The sequence below is a fragment of the Sarcophilus harrisii genome, chromosome X (assembly GCF_902635505.1).
Source record: "Sarcophilus harrisii chromosome X, mSarHar1.11, whole genome shotgun sequence".
In the NCBI taxonomy this organism is placed as follows: Eukaryota; Metazoa; Chordata; class Mammalia; order Dasyuromorphia; family Dasyuridae; genus Sarcophilus; species Sarcophilus harrisii.
Window position 1 is genome coordinate 59,864,656 of NC_045432.1, and position 19,632 is coordinate 59,884,287.

The window sequence follows — 19,632 nt, forward strand, 5'->3', positions numbered from 1 at the left end:
CTCATCACATTGGTTCTCTTATATCCAGGTAGTATGAATTTGCATATTTGCAAAATGGGGAACCTGGCATACATCTAGCGATCTGTACCAGAGGATCAAACGGTCTCCAGAATGGAACAAATGAAACAAAACAGTAGTGGCTAATTCCCTGGCCAAGGTAAGGTAATGAACTTGGTGGGTATTCCCATCCCTTGGACTTTTTAGGAGGTGGTCGGGGGAGCCACTGAGGCCATACGACATTTCCTTATGTGAACTTTGGGATTCTGATCCCCTGAACTGAAGAAGTAGCAAACTGTTGTAGCCTCTTTTGCATATGGGAACTGGTCAGCTGCACCCTCTCCCTACCTTCCCCCTAGCCTGCCACTCCTAGCTCGAGCAACTAGGAAATGTAAGATAAGCAAGAAGCATGAAATCTACAATACAGAATATATAGACATAGTCTAATTTAAAAAAAAAAAAACTATACACATGTCTATATTGTTGGTGAAAGGGCAATCCTCTGCATGCACGCCCTGTACCTCTAAACAACTCCTAAAGACAATCGCCACACTGTTTGGGATGAGAAATGAGGCAATTTCAGTACGAATACTTTGTTCAGATACTTTTCTAAATCTGCATGTTATTGTGGGAAAAGCACAGATAGATTTTCTACATCAGATAGCTTGTTTTCTTGTGTTTTTGTGCAGTGTTATATCAGGTCGCCAATATGCTCTGCTTAATATGTGACACAAAGAAATGCTTAATGAAAAGAACTTTCTGCATAACTTTAAATGCGGCAAGAAATCGATGGCCAGCCTTTTGCTGGAAAAGATGTTTTGTCAGCCAGCCAATTAACATTTATTGACTGTCCGCTGGGTGCATGGTACGGGATTGTGTGGCAGCATTGTTTATAGAGGTCTGTGGTAGAAAAAAAATTAAATAACTAAAAAACAACCCACCAGTCTGCTCTGAGTGTCTTGGAAATTTACTGAAAGGCAGAGCGTTTGCAATCTAAGTTCCTTCCCGATCAAACTTGTCTCTCCTCAATTCTTTTTCCTCTAGCTAAAGCTTCATTGCAGACCATTCCTTTTAGGACTGTCTCTTTAAAGTTTCTTCATCTTCTCGCACTAAAGTCTAACCAATATTTTAAATTGTTTTTGTAAGTTATTAAAATTGGGAAGGCTCAACAGTTTGAATCTCTGCCTAGACTTGATGGGATGAGGGGGCAGAAGGGCCCCTACCTGGGAATGGGCAAATATACTCATGAAAATTAGAAATTTGATTTGCAGCAGCTGTGAGTCAAGACTAATTTAATTTAATAAAAACTCTATTTAACAGGAAATTACCCTGCCACCCCAACCCCCCAACCTGCAGGTGAAAGGGAAAAAATAGATATAATTATTCAGGCTACTCTGTATTAACAATATTCATACTTTTGAAAGTGGCTGTGTTAAGGTAACCTATGTCTCATTACCATTCCTCAGCTTTGAATTGCTTTTTCTTTATTGAAAAGATGTCAACTTTAATAACTATGGCTCATCCACAAATATATTTTTAATAACATTTCCAGAATGCATAGGAGAAACAAGATCACAAGGCTATGCCAAAGAGTTGAGCTTACTTCATGCAAGCATAGCCCAAGCCTCTTCTTTTCAGAAAGCACCACAGAGAGCCCTTGGGAGGAATGGGAGGGAGGCCTCAGCACCCAAACAGCTTGGACTGGTACATCAAGGCAGTGGCCAACACATCAGATCCTCCAGGGGATACCGAGGAGTGGTGGGATTAGGATCACTTCGGAAAATACTGGCCCCTTAAACTTAAGTGTGGAAAACTGAAGGGCACGGTGAAAAAAAATTATTGCCTCCACCGGACAGGCGGGGAAATGGAAGATTATCTCTTGGCTTATAAGTGGCCACCCAGCTTCTGATTTCCAAGCTGTTGTTTTACCTGGAGCTCTGAACTTACACTGGCATTATGCTGACTTCTGACCCAGTGTGACCATTGAAACCCATTTCCCAGATTTCTAAGTATCTCTAAGTTGAGTTTTCTAGGATTGCACAGAGGAAACACAACCAATCAACTCAGAACAAATCTTCATTGTTTCTAAAAATATGAGAATCTGGTTAAATTATTTTTAAAAAACAGAGTTTTGTGGCACTTAAAGATCCAAAGTAAAAGCTTCTTGAAATGAAAAAATGGGTTGTCCCAAAGATTTCAATAACTCTTGAAATAATGTTACCAAATATTTTTTCTTGGTAGGGGGAAGGCTTGTGATTTCATGATAGGGAGAGGGACTCCTGATGTGGAAATAAATAATCTCTTCTGAGTGAAGATAGGTAATTTCTCATATGCAAAAATGTTTGTGGCAGCCCTTTTTGTAATGGCAAGGAATGGGAAAGTGACTGGATGCCCATCAGCTGAAGAATGGCTGAATAAATTATGGTATATGAATGTTATGGAATATTATTGTTCTATAAGAAAGGATCAGCAGGATGATTTTGGAGGGGCTTGGAGAGACTTGGAGACTTACATGAACTGATGCTGAGTGAAGTGAGCAGAACCAGGAGATCATTGTACATGGCAACAAGATTATGTGACGATCAACTCGGATGGGCATGGCTCCTCTCAACAATGAGGTGATTCAGACCAATTCCAATAGACTTGTGATGGAGAGAGCTGTTCGCATACAAAGAGAAGACTACGGGACCGAGTGTGGATTACAACGCAGTATTTTTACCATTTTTTGTTGTTGTTTTCTTGCTTTTTTTTTTTTCACTTTTTTCCTTTTTGATCTGATTTTCCTTGTGCAGCATGATAAATGTGGAAATAGGTATAGAAGAATTGCACATGTTTAACATATATTGGATTACTTACTGCCTGGGGGAGAGGGAAGGGGAGAAGGGAGGGAGAAAATTTGAAACACAAGGTTTTGCAAGGGTGAATGTTGAAAACTATCTTTGCAAATATTTTGAAAACAGAAAACTAATATTTAAAAAAAAATAAGAGGTTATTTTTGTTTAGAGAACTAACTTTAGAAAATGGGGGAGGGGGCCCTGAGAGGCTAAGTGCCCACATCTGAGAGAGGCCTAAGCCTCACCTGACTGAGTCTAGGAGTCTCGCTGTCGTGAACTATTCTGATCAAGTTCCATCCATCTCAGTTTTAACAATAATTTCCTTAAAAGGAGAATTTGTACAGCCAAGAGACACCCTACCCCCCCCCTACCCCGCCCCACCCCGGCCATCTGAAATGCCCAGTTTCCTAGTTCCCAGTCATTCACTGGAGTAAACAAATCCAAGGCTGGAGAACTTCTTTCCCTCCTTCAACTCCCAGAAGTAGCATTTTGAAAATTTAAGATCTGCTGCAGAATCCCATTGCAGGAGCTACTCATATCTTTATAGTGATTGATCAAAGAATCATGGCATCTCAGAGTTGGAAAGGACCTCGGAGGCCATCTAGTCCAACCTATAACTAAACAAGGATTCCTTCTACATCATACTTGACAAGTGGTCATTAACCCTTCATCTTAAAGGCTTCTAGTGAGGGTGAACTCACTCCTCCTGAGGCAGCCCATTCCACTTTTGGCCAGCTCTAATTGCTACCAAGTTTTTTTCTCGACATCAGACCGAAATTTCAGTCTTTGTATCTGCTACTTATTACTTCCAGTTCTGGCCTCTGAGGCCAAACAGAACAAATCAATTCCTTCTTTCACTTGACTTGAAGACAGCCATCAGGTCTCCCCTAAATCTTTTTTTTTCCTCTAGGATCAACATCCCTAGTTCCTTCTAGCACAGCACTGTCCCAAAGCCTTTTGCCATCTGGTTGCCCTCCAGCTTCCAGTGCTCCCGATTTTCCAGATGTAGTCTGCCCAGGGCCAAACACAGAAAGGACTGGAACCTCCCTCGCCTTGGGCACTGTGTCTCAATTAAAGTGCCACTTAAGACTGCATTTGCTCTTTTGACCACCATATTAACTTTGCAGTCCACTAAAGCTTAGAAGTCTTCTTCAAATATACTGCTATGCAGGAACACTCCCCTATCATGTACTTGGGACACTGATTTTTTTTTTTTAAACTGAGTATAAAACTGTACATTCAGGCCTATCAAATCCATGCAACTGAAGCATCATCTAACCTACATCTCTTCACTCCCTCCCCACACGCAAAAATAGCGTGAGTGATTTGGGTAAAATGCTTTGCTAAAATAATGAGTTAATTGTATCTATAGCATCCCCCTGAAGAGCTGATCTATAGTAACTTTTTGGTTTTGCTCACAAAATCCTGCCTATTTTCCTTCTCATATTTTCAATAAGGATAGCCTCAAACACACACACAGACCATTTTCAAGGACTTTCTATGCATCAGAAAACAAACATGGGAGTCAGTAGTTACAGATAGCTTCTCAGTTAGTGTCTTTGCTAATTTGTCCTTTTGTTTGTTTGTCCTTTTCTATTCTCTTGAAGCCTTTCCCTCTTTGAGATAAAATCTGAGAGTGAGCTGCAAGGGGCTAGAGAGAGCAAGTGTTCCAAATATCTCATTTAAGAGACAAGGAGCCCAAGGCCCAGAGAATCCAAATGACAAGGCTATAGAGCCAACTGGTAGCAAAGCTAGGTCTAGAACCCACATGTCTCCTCTACGCTTCTCACCCCACATGCTTTCTTTCTGTCCTACACAAATTCCAAAAGACACCCAACTCTGCTGCAGGACAAAATTTAACAATAGAATGGGGCTTTTGAGCCGGTGTCTAATCAGGAAGAATTATATAATGTCAAAGGTCAAGTCCAACTAGCACCTGGGTAGAAACTACCTCTCCATCTCCAACAAGGGGTCACTGAGTCTCTGCTTAAAGAAGTCCAGGGATCAGAAACTCAACTCCAGTGGCAGTTTGTTCCAGTGTGGGGCAGCTCTGTTAGCATTTTCTCCCATCTAAGTCAGTTGAAATTTCTTTCTCTATATCTTCCACCTGTTCTGCCCCCCTGGGGCCAAGGAGAACAAGTCCGATCTTATTTCCACCTAAGAGCTCTTCCATATTTGAGGAAGACTATCCTGTCTCCCCTCAAGTCCTAATGAGCAGGTCTAAACAGTTCCACTTCTTTCCAGTGATACTCCTATTGTTGCTGGTTATCCTCTTCTGTACATGCTCTAGTCTGTCTTGGTCTCCCCTCCCTAAAACATGATGCCCAGAACTGAGCACAACACTCCAGATGATGGTCTGGACAATGATGCCCAGAACTGAGCACAACACTCCAGATGATGGTCTGGACAGAGAGCAGAAAGGGAACTACCATACCTCCCTAGTATCTGAATACTACTAACGCTTCTCTCTTAATGTAGCTCAAGATCATGGTGGCATGGTCACATTGTTGACTTGTACAGAGCTGCTTTTCTGCTAAAGTCCAGGACTTTTTCATAGGTACTATTATTTTGCTATTCCTCCTCCATCCTGACTTGGCTTTTAAAGATCAGCTATACAGTATAGGACTTTACATCTATCTCTATCAAATGTCGTCAAATTTAGATTCATTTTAGGCTGTCAAAATCCTGTTGGATCACAATTCTATTATCTAATCTAGGTTGGCTATTCCTTCTAGTCTCAAGTCATTCATAAAATTTGATAAGTCATTTATCTCTGTCTTTATCCGAGTCACTGATAAAAATGTTGAAAAACATGGCACTAAGAACATAGTCTAGGTCATGTGGTCTTCAACTTATCTTTCAACTACTGGCAAGTGGAGAAAATTCACATAAACAATGTCAAGAAGGCAGAGAAATTTAAATACAAAGTCTTTTAGCAACAGTTTATATCATTTCACATTCCTCAAGGCCGTGAATGAAGTAACTCTATTCGCCTCACATTCTCTTTCACAAACATTTCAAAAATAAATCTCATCTAATCATATTTGCTCATTTGTTGCTGATGTCATCACATAAATAACAGTTACCATGGACTAGGGCTATATCTCTACTGGGCCAATAACTCTGTTCTGGGCTCTTGAAGCTACTTGTTTGGCTCTAGAGAATTGAAGGAAGGAAGGAAGTTATTCAAAAGTGATTCTGAGAAGGGCCAAATATCCAGTCCCACATACTATGGGCCATTCTGTGGAAAACAGCTTAGTTATACAGAACCTTTGTTCTACTGGTATTCATTTGAATTGAATTTTCCCTGTACCTAGTCTAAGATAGTAATATGAGTGAAGAAGATGCAAAGTCAACTGCACAATTTTCCAATATTGCTTGCTGCAAAAATCATTCTAAAAAAGAAAAAAAAAGAATTTGTAAAGTACTGAGAGATATGTCATCATGGAACATCAGCACTGCAATGAACCATGTAATTCAATGAGGCCATCTCTCTCATTCTGCCAGTCTTATGTGACTACCCTAAGTCATCCAGAAAGTGACTGAACTGGGTCTAGAAGCCATTCCTCCTGACCTGCAATTCCCTCTGTGCCACTTCCTTTTGACTTTAGGTCAAAAACATCTTTTCTTATCAAAGACTACTGAATGCAATGTACTGCAGTGTTCCCAGAGCAACTTTACTCCCACGTCAAGAAAAACTCAACTGAATCAGACTAACGAGACTTTTGAGATGGGAATGTATACATCTAGTCTCCTCTCTCTGTTCCCTCCCCCAAATCTCAAAGGTTCCATGGGAGATAAATACAAAAATGTATCCAGGGTAAATAAAGCAACCTGCTTATAAAACAGACCTGCTACCTTTTTTGAATAATTATTTTCCCAATTAAAAAAAAAGGATATCTTAAAACAGATTCTTCCTTTTTCTCCCTTATCTACAAAAGTTAATGTGAGCAATAAGAAAGTATCTTATGAAAAGTAATAAACTTGCTGCAAAGTTCAAATACACATACAGTACATTTCTTTTTTGTAGAGGAAAAATATCATCTTCTTGAGCAGCTCTTTACTATCTGTGCCGTTCAAACCTTTCCTCAGCACCTCAGTCTTATGACTACACTGGCAAGGACTGAATGTATTTTGACCTACAGATCTTTTATTTGCAAGTATAGATGGGGAACCAGGTATTCTTCATATTAAAAAATGAATCAAAAGAAGATTAATTGATTTTACAAGGCACATATCTCAAATGTCCATTTTCTTCGGTTCCCAAGGCAGTCTGTTGAAATATTATTGAAAAAGATGAGTTTTGAGAAACTGCAACACCTAATAAATATCTTCCATCAAATAGGGGAAAATCATGGAAAAGCTGAACCTATAAATACAGGCTTCTGTTCTCCTTGCTCATGTAACTAACTCACTTTGAAAGCAATTTCAAATTATTCATATAGTCTCTAATAGTTTATTTAGTCTGTAATAAGTATAGTACATAAATATGCACCATCAAAACAGTGCTAACCTGTTGCAGAAGGTGATACAACTATCAAACTTCAGTGGTGGTAAAATGGTAGTCTCCTTATATCCACCAAAATGGCCCTGATCACTGGTGTACCCTTGTCTGGCCAAGCAAGAAGAAGGTTCACTTCAAGGTAACAACCACAAAAACAGACATTACTCAGGTATTTTGTAGTTGGCAAAGCATTTGAAATCTATGTTCTCACTTGAACCTCATGATTCCCCTGTGAGTTGGGCACTACAGCTATTATTACCATGTGACATATGAGGAAACTGAGGATCGGAAGTGGGAATCATGTTGCTTGGTGGTAGAGGTGTAATGCAAACCTCCATCCTTCTGGACTCTCCCAAGTCCAACACTTTATCCACGACAGCAAACCGCCTCGAGTTTTGGCTTTGCTTTTTAAACTACAACAATTTCAATTTTACATGTAATTTAATAATTACCCCAAAATTAATATCAAGCAGAGTGAACAAAGGGTTCCTAAATAATCCTTTCTTACATCCTCATATTTTCAGAGGAGATTTACAGTATTATTGTAGCCTGGAGATTTATGGTCCCAACTCAGCATGGCTTCCTTCCTGTATTTGCCAAATTGTACTAATGCCCATAACATTGAGTGCAAATGAAACTAAGGAAGAATAAACACTCACAGATTTTTTAAAAGGTATTTAACAGTATTTTAAAAGGTATTTCCCAAAAGCATTTTTATAATTATTTTTTAAAGGAAAGTAAACTAGAGGTTCAAGGGGTTAGCTTAATGATCCTCCCTGCTTCCCACTCTTTCCTTGAACATAACTCCTTATACTTTCTTTGTTTGAAAACAGTCTAATGTTCCAGACAGTGGTTATTACTTCTTTATTAGGTTTTGTTAGACACCCTAAGATGACTCAGGTCTCTTTTTAGTGAAATTGGAGATATGTTGTGATAGAACTCGGACAATAGTTTGTCACGTGCAAATTAGGAAAGCTTTACTTTCAACAGCAATGTTCTCTCAGGATTTAAATAATACAAAATATAATTTTAAGGGCTCTAATTAGTTGGTGTATGCAGAGGAGAGCAAGAGGAAATGAAGGAGGACTCAAACCAAGGTGAAATAAATTTGATTGGTTTTCAAAATTGGATATCTTAATAAAAAGAGAAAAGAAGTTCATTGGGCAAAGTTAGGCTTAATGGTACAAAGCCAACTGCTGACTTTCTGAAGCAGAGTTCCCAACTAGTAGTTTGAACTCTCTTGGTGGAGCCTGTAGGCCTTCCCAAGCCAAGAAATCTCTAAGCCAGGTGCCAACGCTGTGTGTATGTGGACCTAGCTCTCAGAACTTCCTGGATTTTCCAGCTCTCTTCCCCTATTCAGTTCATTTAATGCTATTCCATTGACTGAATTAGATAGACAATCATTGAATACTCACACACATACACAAAAAAAAAAAACAACCATGGAAACAGGAAACCCAATCCTCTTCCTCTGAAAGTACAGAAAGGCTACAATTTGGTGAGAAATGGTCCAGGTAAAACTTCATAAGGATACCCATATCCACTGCCATCTTTTGCCCAAATAAACCAGGTAGAAGCCAGTTTGAATGGCTGTTATACCAAAGCTCAGTTTTCTATAATGAGCCCGTTTCCATGCCACGGCCAACTTTCTCATGCTGCTTTGATGATATGGGTGTAACAAATTTGATTAAATAAGAAATCTTCATCGCCAGATGTGCTCACAAGTCACTGTCCATTTAGCAGTCAATCTATTTAACAAAGGCTTCCTTTTGGTATGGTGCCTATATACAGAAATTATTTGCAAATACAACACATGATACCACATTCTTAATAAAGCTTGACGTGTTCTTCAAGATGTATTGGGGTGGGAGTAGAGGTGGAAGAGGGGGAGGGGGCTATTGCTTTATAGGACTTTCATGAAAAACTGGAGAGCTATGGGCATGCAAGTTAGCAATTTCTCTGGAGCTCTCATCCTCAAGACTCAATCCTCAGTGCAAACCAGAATTGAGTATCCAGGCCTTAGAAAGATGCCAGACAGAAGCACAGTGAGGGAATGAAGTGGTTAGCAGGGAGGGTCAAAAGAAAAGAGGTAGAGACAGGGATGTTAGTTAAGTCAGATCATTCAGGGAACAGGAGAAGAAAGGGAGAGAGAAGAGGTTGAGGGTAATTAGACTGGGAGAAATCTGAGTGGATTAAGGGCTGGAGAGAACAGAGCATCAAGGTTTATTGTCTACAGAACTGATGGGGAGAGAGGCCAGTCACCCCATCTGCCATTCCCAATCTCTGCAGTACTGACTGCAAATGTTTCTCAAATCTGATTACTGAAAACCAGAGTAGGACAAAAAGAGAGATGGGTACAACCTGAGGATTTATTAGCCCCCCCCCCAAACATTCAAATACAAAGTGATAGGAGAAACTCCTTAACAAAGATTAGAAATTCCTTCTAATTTTAGTCCCAATCAAGATTCAATTGTTAAGCCAAATTAGCTGGCACCAATCAGACCCAGGAAAACTTACCAATTAGAGTTTATGAAAATGATTTTCCAGCTGTAACAACCTGTTGCAAAACTTTCTTAGGTATGCTGATTGCAGTATTTTTTAAAGGTTACCATTATTTGGTGGAATTTGTAAACATTGTGTAAATATTACTTCAAAATATAGCCTCTGAGATAAAACAATCTTAATGAACTTCTATATTCCCAGCATTACAAAACCAGGGCAGTTTTCTACATGGCATTCCTAACAACAATAAGGAAGGTATGACCCGCTTGCTGCTTTATATAAAAATTTACTTACTGCTCTTTTTCTAGAACACCCTGTAATCCAAGGCACAGTAAGGTTTCCTGAAATCTGTGGAAACAACAAATGGAGTCTCGGTCAGGTAGACATTGACATGGGTGGGAGGTAGATCAACATGAAAGAGATGGGTCTATTTCCAGAGCACATCCCCTATGCCAACCAAAGTGATTCCTTCATTTACCCCAAGAGATCTAAAGGACTTTCTTAATTTTAGAAGGGAGGTGACAAGGTCCCCCTAGAAATTTAGAAATGTTTTCATAACATTGCATTGCGGAATCATTTGGGCAACTGAGAAAACAGGCTGGTTTTGTTTTAATTCTATACACAATAAAGTTATTAAAAACAAAAGCAAAAATATGGCATAAATTACAGACAGGTGCTCCACAGTATTGAGAAAGATGACCTCAGTTTACTTTTCAGAATCGTCACTGGACTAACCCTACACAAGTATTTTTTCCAAGTATTCTTGGAAACGAAGTTTTGCTCAAACAGTAAAAATATCTCAAAGTCCCCACTCCCACCCTTTTATCAAAAAAATCAAAAATCACCAAAAGAGATTATGATCCAAATGGTTATAGTTGGTGGAAGTAACTTTACTCCTCTTCTAGGAAATGCTACAATCCCTTTTTTCAGAGATTCATTAACTTCAAGAAAGTTTCAACTACAGAAAAGACCTATGAATAGAGAGAAGGGGGAAGGGAAATATGAGTCAGAGGCATAGCTCTTCCACGTCAAATTTCTGCAGAGAAGAACACTTCTCTAAAAAGACCTGTCACATTCGGGTGCTCGATGCTGATAAAGAGGTTTTAGATAATACCATCACCTTACTCTTAGACAGGGCTTTCAGAGAGCTCAGGCCACTTCAAATTTCTACAAATGAATTGCAATCATTTCCCATGAATGTAAAGAGACTCGGAGCTTTAATTACAGTTGGGGGGGTAGGTGAAGAGGATTCATTTGACCCATTATGGCTGCTGAGGACGAATTTCTCAACCCACTCTCAAATGCCCCCACTGACCTACAGAAAAGATCACTGAATGCAAGCTGCCAAATCCCATTAGATAGGATAATAGTCCAACTCTGAAAAGAACTGACCGATGCGTCCCACCACTGTCACCTGGAAAGTGGGAGGAGGGGGAGAATGGCACTCAAAGCTGGCCCCAGGGAATGTGGGTGAGTAAACTAGAATTTATAGAGAAGCCACCATGTACCAGGAAGTTGCAGGACTAAGACTGGGGACACAAAGAAAGGCAAAGCAAAGAAACAATCAAGAAAGGGTAAGGATAAAAGTGCTCTACTCTAGAACAGCACCAAGCACATAACTCATGCCCAGGACAACCTTAGGCTCCAGGCACCTCAGAGTCCCTGGGGTACACCATCAAAGGCTGAACTCCAACTGGTCGGGAGTTTTCTTAGCCAGACAGAGCCAGAACCAAACTTTTCTCTGTAGATGCAAGAGCTGTCTATCAGAAAAGCCATTTTTTTTTGATAAATTATACTCAGGGCTGGTCCATTATATCTACCGACAAGAAAACTGCCTCTTGGAGATGTGAAAGAGTGCCTGTGTACAATAATTCAAACATTGGGGAAAAAACCATTACTGTGCCTGCGCTACTAGGACTGTGATCTGTCTTTGAGATAATAATAGGCAAATCACATTAGGCTACTCAGCAGCCATTCATTCTACAAATAGTGAAGTGCTTGCTTTGGTAAAATCCTGGGCTGAACTAAGAGAGACAATTCAGTTAAGACATGCTTATTTTCATGGGGTTTACAATACAGCAAGATGACACGAGCCCAAAACATAATTCTAACACAAAATGTTCCATGCTTGGTACAACAGAGTACTTAGCACATGATGTGTAAGGTGCAAGGTCATTGCCAGCTGGGAACATCAAGAAAAACTTCATGGAAGACATGGCCTGAGATTTTAAAACACTTTAAAGCACGGATAGGAGCTCACAAGAAGAGGAAGGAAAGAAAGAAGAAGACATGTTCTAGCCATAGAGAAGACAATGAGAGAAGTGAGAGACACAGGAGAGCTCAGGGCACAGGGAGGAGGCAAAGCGTCAGCCAGTCAATTCAGTTAAAGAGGACATGTAGGAGAGTGATCTGAGACAGGCTGGGAAGTGACATGGAAAACTTGTGACATAATGTCCTGAATGTCAGGCAAAGAAGTTCAAACTTGATTCGGGAGGCAATAGGGAATCAATGAATGTCTGGGGGGAAGAGCCATATGAGGAGATCTATAGATAGCAAAGATTATGCTGGCGGCACAGGAAGGATGGCTTGAAGGGGAAGAGAAAAGAGAATCTATGTAAAGAGGCTAGGGGAAGCTAGGGGATGCTATAGCGGACAGAGTTGGCCCTGAAGTCAGGAAGATTTTTCTTCTGGACTTCAGATCTAGCCTCAGACATTTCCCAGCTGTGTGACCCTGTTCAAGTCACTTAATCCTGTTTGCCTCAGGGGAGCTGGAGGAGGAAATTGCAAAACACTCCAATATGTCTGCCAAGAAAATCTCAAACGGGGTCATGAAGAGTTGACCACTGAAATGAGGGAATAACACAGAGGCTCTCCCCAAAATTCAAGCCAGTAGGAATAGGGGAGGAAATGGATGGGGGATATATTGCAGGGGTGGAATCAACTGGACTTGATAAATGATTTAATAGAGGAGGTGAAGGTGAGTTTTGAAAACCTATTAAGTACTCTATTCCCCAGGTTCTTAAATTGTGGTTTGCGATCTCATCATTGTTTATTATCAGTTAATGTTTGATTTGAATATGTATTTTATATACCTGTGGTCACATAAAAATTGCTTGGGCGAAAAGGGTTCAAGAGTGGCAAAAACTTAAGAGGTCCTGCTCTATCCCACCCCTACTATGTGATGTCCCCAATTCTTAGTCAGTTTGCATAGGTGCTCAGTAACGCAAGCTAATTAAAATATAAGGCAAAAATGAGCAATAAATCAATCAATAGACATTTACTAAGTATCTACTATGTGTCATGTACCGTGCTGAGCAATGGAAAGTACAAAGGTGAAAGGAAGTTTGCTGAAAGGAAAGCAATTAATATCTAGCATTCTTGAGCTAACTAAAAATGATTTGGATTTTCAACAATTTTGGATTATCTGTACAACTGCTCCCTTCTTTTGGTGAGGCTAATTGAGAGCTCGCTATACATAATTGCTACTTAAAATACGTAAAACTAAATGAACTGCAAAAAACAATAACTACCGCAAGATCATACTTGAAATAATCAAAAGCACATATATAATAAACTTGGTAATTGAATTTATATAAACAGTGACAGGGCCCATCTGTGACTATAAAATGTGTTTCTGTGTTAAAATCAATTACGTGTAGCTAAGAAAATGGGTTAGTCCCATAAGCACCGGTCACTTCCAATGTCCTACAATTTTAAAAAAAATACAAATACTAAGTCTACGTAATGAAGTTTGGACAGAATTAAGTTCCCTCCTTTATAAAGTAGTCACCAACAGTTACCCCAACAAGCAACTGTCAAATCCAATTAACTTTGGCTTTAGTTAGCCAACAAGTATTTATTCCGTACTTACTATGTGCTAGGCACTGTGCCAAATGTTAAGGATACAAAAGAAAGCCCAAACCCCTTATCCTCAAGGAGCTCATCATCATCAATCCCAAATAACTATGTATATGCAGGGTATATGCAGGGAAATGGAAGGTAATCTCGGAGGGTCAGGCACATGCTAGTGATGGCAGTGGGGAAGGAAAGGTATGAAAAAAGAAGGCTGAATCTTAAAGGAGGCCAAGAAAGACAGGAGGTGGCAGTGAGGAGGGAGAACCCATGAAAATACATGTAGTCACATGCAAGGAAGAGCAAGAAGGTAGGCACTGATTGCTTGATGCCTGGAACAGAGTAAATGCTAGATAATTGTTAGCTATCATCATCATCGTCATCAATGTAGTGGAAGGACACAAAGTATAAGAAGATAAGGAGGTTTAGTTATAAAATCAAAGAGACCCAAGAGCTAACAGGGAACCACTGGAGTTTATGGAGTATCGTAATGATGGGGTCAGACCTGCGGTTTAGGGAGATTACTTTGGCAGCTGAATGCAGGAAGAACTAGAGTGGGGAGAAACCTGAGGCAGGGAGACCAACCAACTATTGCAGTGGCCTAGGCATAGAGAGATATAGGCCCATGACAGACTGTTGGCTATCTGAATGGAAAAAGGGTGAAGTATGTAACGGATGCTGTCAAAGTAGAAATGATGGGATTTAGCAACAGAGTGGATATGTGGGATGAGAAGAAAACGTCAAGGACTGACACTGAGGTTGTGCACCTGGGTGACGAGAAGTGACAGTTATGGGAAAGCATGGAAGACAATGGGTTTGGGGGAAAAGACAATTAGTTCTATTTTAGACGTGTTCAATTGGAGTTGTCTACAGAACATCCAGTTGTTCACAATATACAATCGGTAGTTAGTAATGTGAGTCTGGAAGTCAAGAGAGAGGTTAGAGCCAGGAGACCTAATGAAATCACCAAATAAGAATAGAAAAGGAGTAGAAAAGAGAACCTTGGACAGAGTCTCAGGGACACTCAAGTCATGTTTGTAGTTCCATAAATTCATGGTACAAATAATTTGGTAGTTAAGCAGAGGAGTCAAGTTTTCAAAGTGCTTTGAAACAAACTCCCTCTCAACTGCAAAGCCCCCGAACTCTGGAAGCTATGTTTTCCCCTTCTCCATAGTCACTATCCTTGGCAGACTATACACTTATTCCAGCAAGGGTGCCATCAGTCCAAATCTTTTGGGCCATCTCCTGGCTGGAATGATATCCAGAACCAGAAGCATACACAGAAATCAGTGTAATTATTTAATAGTCATTCAACATCTTAAACTGTGTTACTTTGCTCGGTCACATTATTCACCCACCTTGGCTACAAATGTTCCTTTGGCCATTTCCAAAAACTAAATTGACCCTCAAAGGACAAGAAAGCATTCAAAGGATTTAGGATTCAAAAAAATGGGTCATAGACTCATACCAGTTTTAATGAGGAACTCTAATCATTTATGATTCTAGTGGAATGTAAGCTCCTTGAAGGCAGGGACTATGTCATTTAAAAAGAAATCTCTCTATACATCTTCTAGGAGCAGCCCTACTATGTAAGTGTTTGATAAATGTTTTCTGAATGAATGGCTATATCAGCATTTGTACTACCTCTCCAAATTGGCTGCTTTGAAGGGTTCAGTGCCTAGTTTGGATATCTCCAATTTGGTCACAATACTAGGATAAAAGGCACACTTCAGAGAGCACTCCTCCTTTGATCTTGAAAATTACCCAGTTGGAAAAACAATTCTGCACTTAGGTTAATTAACCCATTTTTTAATATTTCAGATCCATTTATGGAAGGGGAAAAAAGATGCTACCTGAAATATCTTTTACATTATGTGAAGTATAAAAGTGGATATTTTATTAAGTTCCGTTTCATTAAAATGAATTTGATTAACTAAAGCAATCAGCAAGATTCAACTAACATCCAACCAGATAACTGCTCACTGACTTTCTGCAACAAGAGATTCATAAATCAAAGCTTGACCTCTCTGTCAGCTACAGCTTTGGCATGAGCTGGGTATTAAAACATATCCATCACTCAGGTTTAATCTGCAGGGTTTCCTAAGCTTTTCTGAAGTGGTGTCTTTGAATCCTTAGGTTAATGAAAGAAAACGTTAATACCCTGTACGGCATAGAACCTGCTGCTAAGCATGCCGTAGGCACTCAATAAATGGGAGACTGACTAAATTCCGGGGATGGTCTTGTAGTATTCGCTAACTAGCATATGTTGAGCGCTAAGAGAGGACATCATGTAAGAGATGAGAATCTCCCGGGAGGAAAAAGGGCCTGCTCCTGGCTGGGAACTGACTATCAGTGGACAGAGGATAAAGTTCCCTTGAGTCATTTAAAAACTGTAGTTCTCCCTCTTTCCTCCATTCAGTCTTTTGGTAATGAGACTTAAAAACCCCCCCAACAATAAATAATACTTTCAACACCATAGCCTCTAGCTAACCAACTCACACAGTTTTAAAGCACATTAATTTTTCTTCTGTTCAGTGATCTGAAACTAGTGCCTGGGAAACTTTAGCATCCCTGAAAGCTCTGGCAACTGACAACTAAGCTGCTTTGCAGTTTTTTTCCACATGATTTTAGCAGCTGACCTTTTACAAACCACAAGAGATAGAGATCAGGTAAATTGGAATTCCATGCTGTTTCCAATGGGATTCTAAAAGAACAATACACAATATACAAACCTCATTTTAGCAGCAGCTGCTAAAAATAATGGCAAAATTAAAGGGGACCTCAACAATACCCCATTCAGAGTGACTTTATCTCCCTATGCATTGGTTTGAGGGGTGAAAAAAAGGCTATAAGAATTCTGAACAGCAACCTTCCCTCAATGCACATGCTATTTTATCAAATAGGATCAAACATGGCCACGTTTGATACTTGATTCGGCCATTTTTGGTTTTCCTTTTTAAAAATGTACTGATCACATCATTATCTGCTGAATAATGAGTATTTTCTTTATTAAGCAGAACTAGCAAGAACCCTGAATGAGAAATTATAACTTTTCCCCATCTAGCATCTTATCATTCTTGCTGCTCCTCCCTTCCAGGAAGTACATCCCCTTTGATTTTCTCTAGCTTTCTCTCTTTTACCCAAAGTGGGAATTTCAACAGATTTTTTTTTTAAAGACCCAACTACAACAAAACAAAACAGGCCTGGCTGCTGTCCTAAACCTAAGTGGCCTGGCAAATTCACACTGTGATTTCCTCTTTAGAGGAATAAAAACAAATAAGGATTGAAAACAGGTCTGTTTAAGACCCAGATATCTTGGCAAATCCGGAAACAATACTGTTTTAGCAGGTATTTCTCCCCTAAAGGAGGAAAAGAAGGAGGGATACGCTAGATACTACAGGTATAATCTACAGTTCCTTTCTGCACCCTGCATCCCCGCCATGATTCTGAAGGCTGGTCCAAACCAGAAACCTCCTTCTGGACTTCTTTGAGGTCTTTTCCTTTAATTTCTATCAGATAATCTTTTTTTCTTCAAGAGAGTCCTCATCAAGCCTTCAGAGCTGTTCTACTGGCTAATCTAAGCAGCCAGGGGCAAAGCTGAAGCAATGATGGGGAGGGGGGAAAAGACACATCTCCTCTTCCACATGGGGACAGGGGAATATATTGCCAAAAATAGGATATTCAGAGTATCCCTCAAGTCAGCATAGTTTTAAGTTCAAAACTACTAAAGCTTCAAACTGCACTGACTTTGGAGGCATCCAGTATGGCTAGCACCTTTGCACAAAGGTTATGGAAACAGAACTGGCAAGTACAAGCAAGATGGGGTAGCTTGTCAATGACAGCTTCTGTGCCGATGCTGTGCACGGTGAGACGCGTGAGCTAGGTGCACATCTAGGTAAATGGGATCGGAGACAGAGGGGGACCTGGGCTTGGAATGGGAAATAGAGGGGCAGTTACATCAGCGTGCTATTGCCCAGGCAACACCGGAAGAAAAAGACTGTGGTCCTCTAGAACACAGGTGTTGACCCCAGATTCAAATGTAATTGGAAAATATTTAACGGTAACAACAGCTACCACTTCTTTAGTGCTTACTGTAAGTCAGGCCCTGTGCTAGGCACTCTATAGATAGAATCTCATTTGCTCTCACAAAAACCTGGGGAGGTCAGGGCTATTATGATCTCCATTTTACAGATGGGGAAACTGAGGTAAACAGCAGTTAGGTGCCTTGCCCAGGATTACACAGCTAGTAAGTGTCTGAAGCCAGATTTGAACTCACAAGGAGGACTCTTCCTGACTCCAGGCCCAGCACTCTATCCACAGTGTCATCTAGCTGCCCCAAAACAAAATACATAAAAAGATAATATTATGTAGATAATGTTAATAATATGTGTTTTTCTAAGTCAATATGCACCCTGCAGGGCTATGTTTCTATTTCCAAAATGTTGGGGAACTTAGGGGAAAATCTGTGTGAGAATCACACTGGACAAAAAAGTGTGGAGAGGGAAGACGTCCATCCGGGACCCAGAAGGCCCTTCGAAGGACCAAAAGAAGCAACTTTTCTGCGTGTGTCTTTAAAGGCCCACATGAAATAAAGGAAGATGTAATAACAAGAAGTACTTAAGTCCACAGATACTGGCCAGAGTAGGAACAGACCACCAAGACACTGTCACTAATGAGGATGCTTTGTGTTTATAAAGTGCCTTTTAGAGGGACTCAAAGTGCTTTCCTTCCATTAGCTCATAAGATCTAATGAAATCCCTGAGATGGGAATGCAGTAAGTACAGAGCCAAAATAAGAATAGCAATAATAAATCTTGAATTTATATAGCACCTTGCTTCCAAAAGCTCTAAGCTCTTCACATAGATGGTCATTAATTATTCATCTTTAATCAGCACAGTAAGCCTATCTATGATATACAGATGGCTTGACATTGAAGAGAACTGCACAGTGAGTCAAACTCCTAGGCCCAATGTGACTGCATGTCTCCCCCAAAGGCGTGGACCCTATCTAGGGCAAGACTAGAGAGTCTCCAAACCAAAGCACCCTGTCACTGCAGTTGGTTCTGAGGCGTGCTGGGGATTCTTGTTTCTGAAGCTGACATAACTTCTTCAAGATGGTACGGAGGCAGAGCTGATGCCAAATTCTCTGGCCCCCTTGGATGCCTTACAATCTGCACTCAGCATGACACACTGGAAAGAACGCTACTCCTGGAAGCAGGGGGATGTAGAATTGAATTCTGTCATGACCAGTGACTACCTCTATCACCAGAGGCAAGTTATTTGATCTCTTCGATCCCCTCAGTTTCCTCATTTGTAAAATGGACCGAATGATAACCAGAGTCCCTGCCTCAGGGTTTTTGAGAAATTCAAATGAGATAATGATTGTCTCCTAAGAAGAGTTGAACGGTATGCTCAAATCTGATTAAATATTTTTAAAGTGAGGAGAGATGAAAAAAAAGTATGGTTCTGGGTGCTTCTACTACACAGATGCTAGAACCAGCATGGAACTGACATGCACCATCTACCCATCCACCCACCAGACAAACAATTCTGAGTGTTAACTGCGTACATACCATTGGGTTCTGGGAACAATGGCAGGGCCAGGAGGTCCATCTAGAGCACTCTCTTTCATACAGTAAGTACTCGTTATCTATTCACAATTTTATTAGCCGTCATGCAGCAGAAAGGTTCTGGGCACCTTCCTCATCAGATTTTATGGAACCCAGAACTACCTCTTCTGGCGGTCAGGGCAGGATACCTGCTGATATGCCAAGCTCTGAGTTTTCGTCCATATATAAACACTGAAGAAGAAGAGGGAATGGAGCAATTTTTCCTCACTAGGACTAGGAAGACAACATGATCTCATGCCATAGGTGCGAATGGCCTAGCATCATTTTAGGTACAGAAAGGCATCATGGCTCCAGAAAGAAGCAATTTCCAAAGC

General features: G+C 40.3%; 1 protein-coding gene across 4 annotated transcripts in view; it reads right to left on the reverse strand.

Annotated features, from left to right (window-relative positions):
* Positions 1–19,632, reverse strand: part of HDX (highly divergent homeobox) — a 103,705-nt gene that overhangs the window by 47,247 nt on the left and 36,826 nt on the right. For 3 of the 4 annotated variants that reach the window (XM_031945007.1, XM_031945006.1, XM_031945008.1), the window contains exon 4: positions 10,132–10,185. The exons of the other annotated variant lie outside the window; for it this stretch is intronic. In XM_031945007.1, the coding sequence (XP_031800867.1) occupies positions 10,132–10,185 (54 nt within the window). The remainder of the gene's footprint in view (positions 1–10,131; positions 10,186–19,632) is intronic. 4 annotated transcript variants of the gene reach the window in all.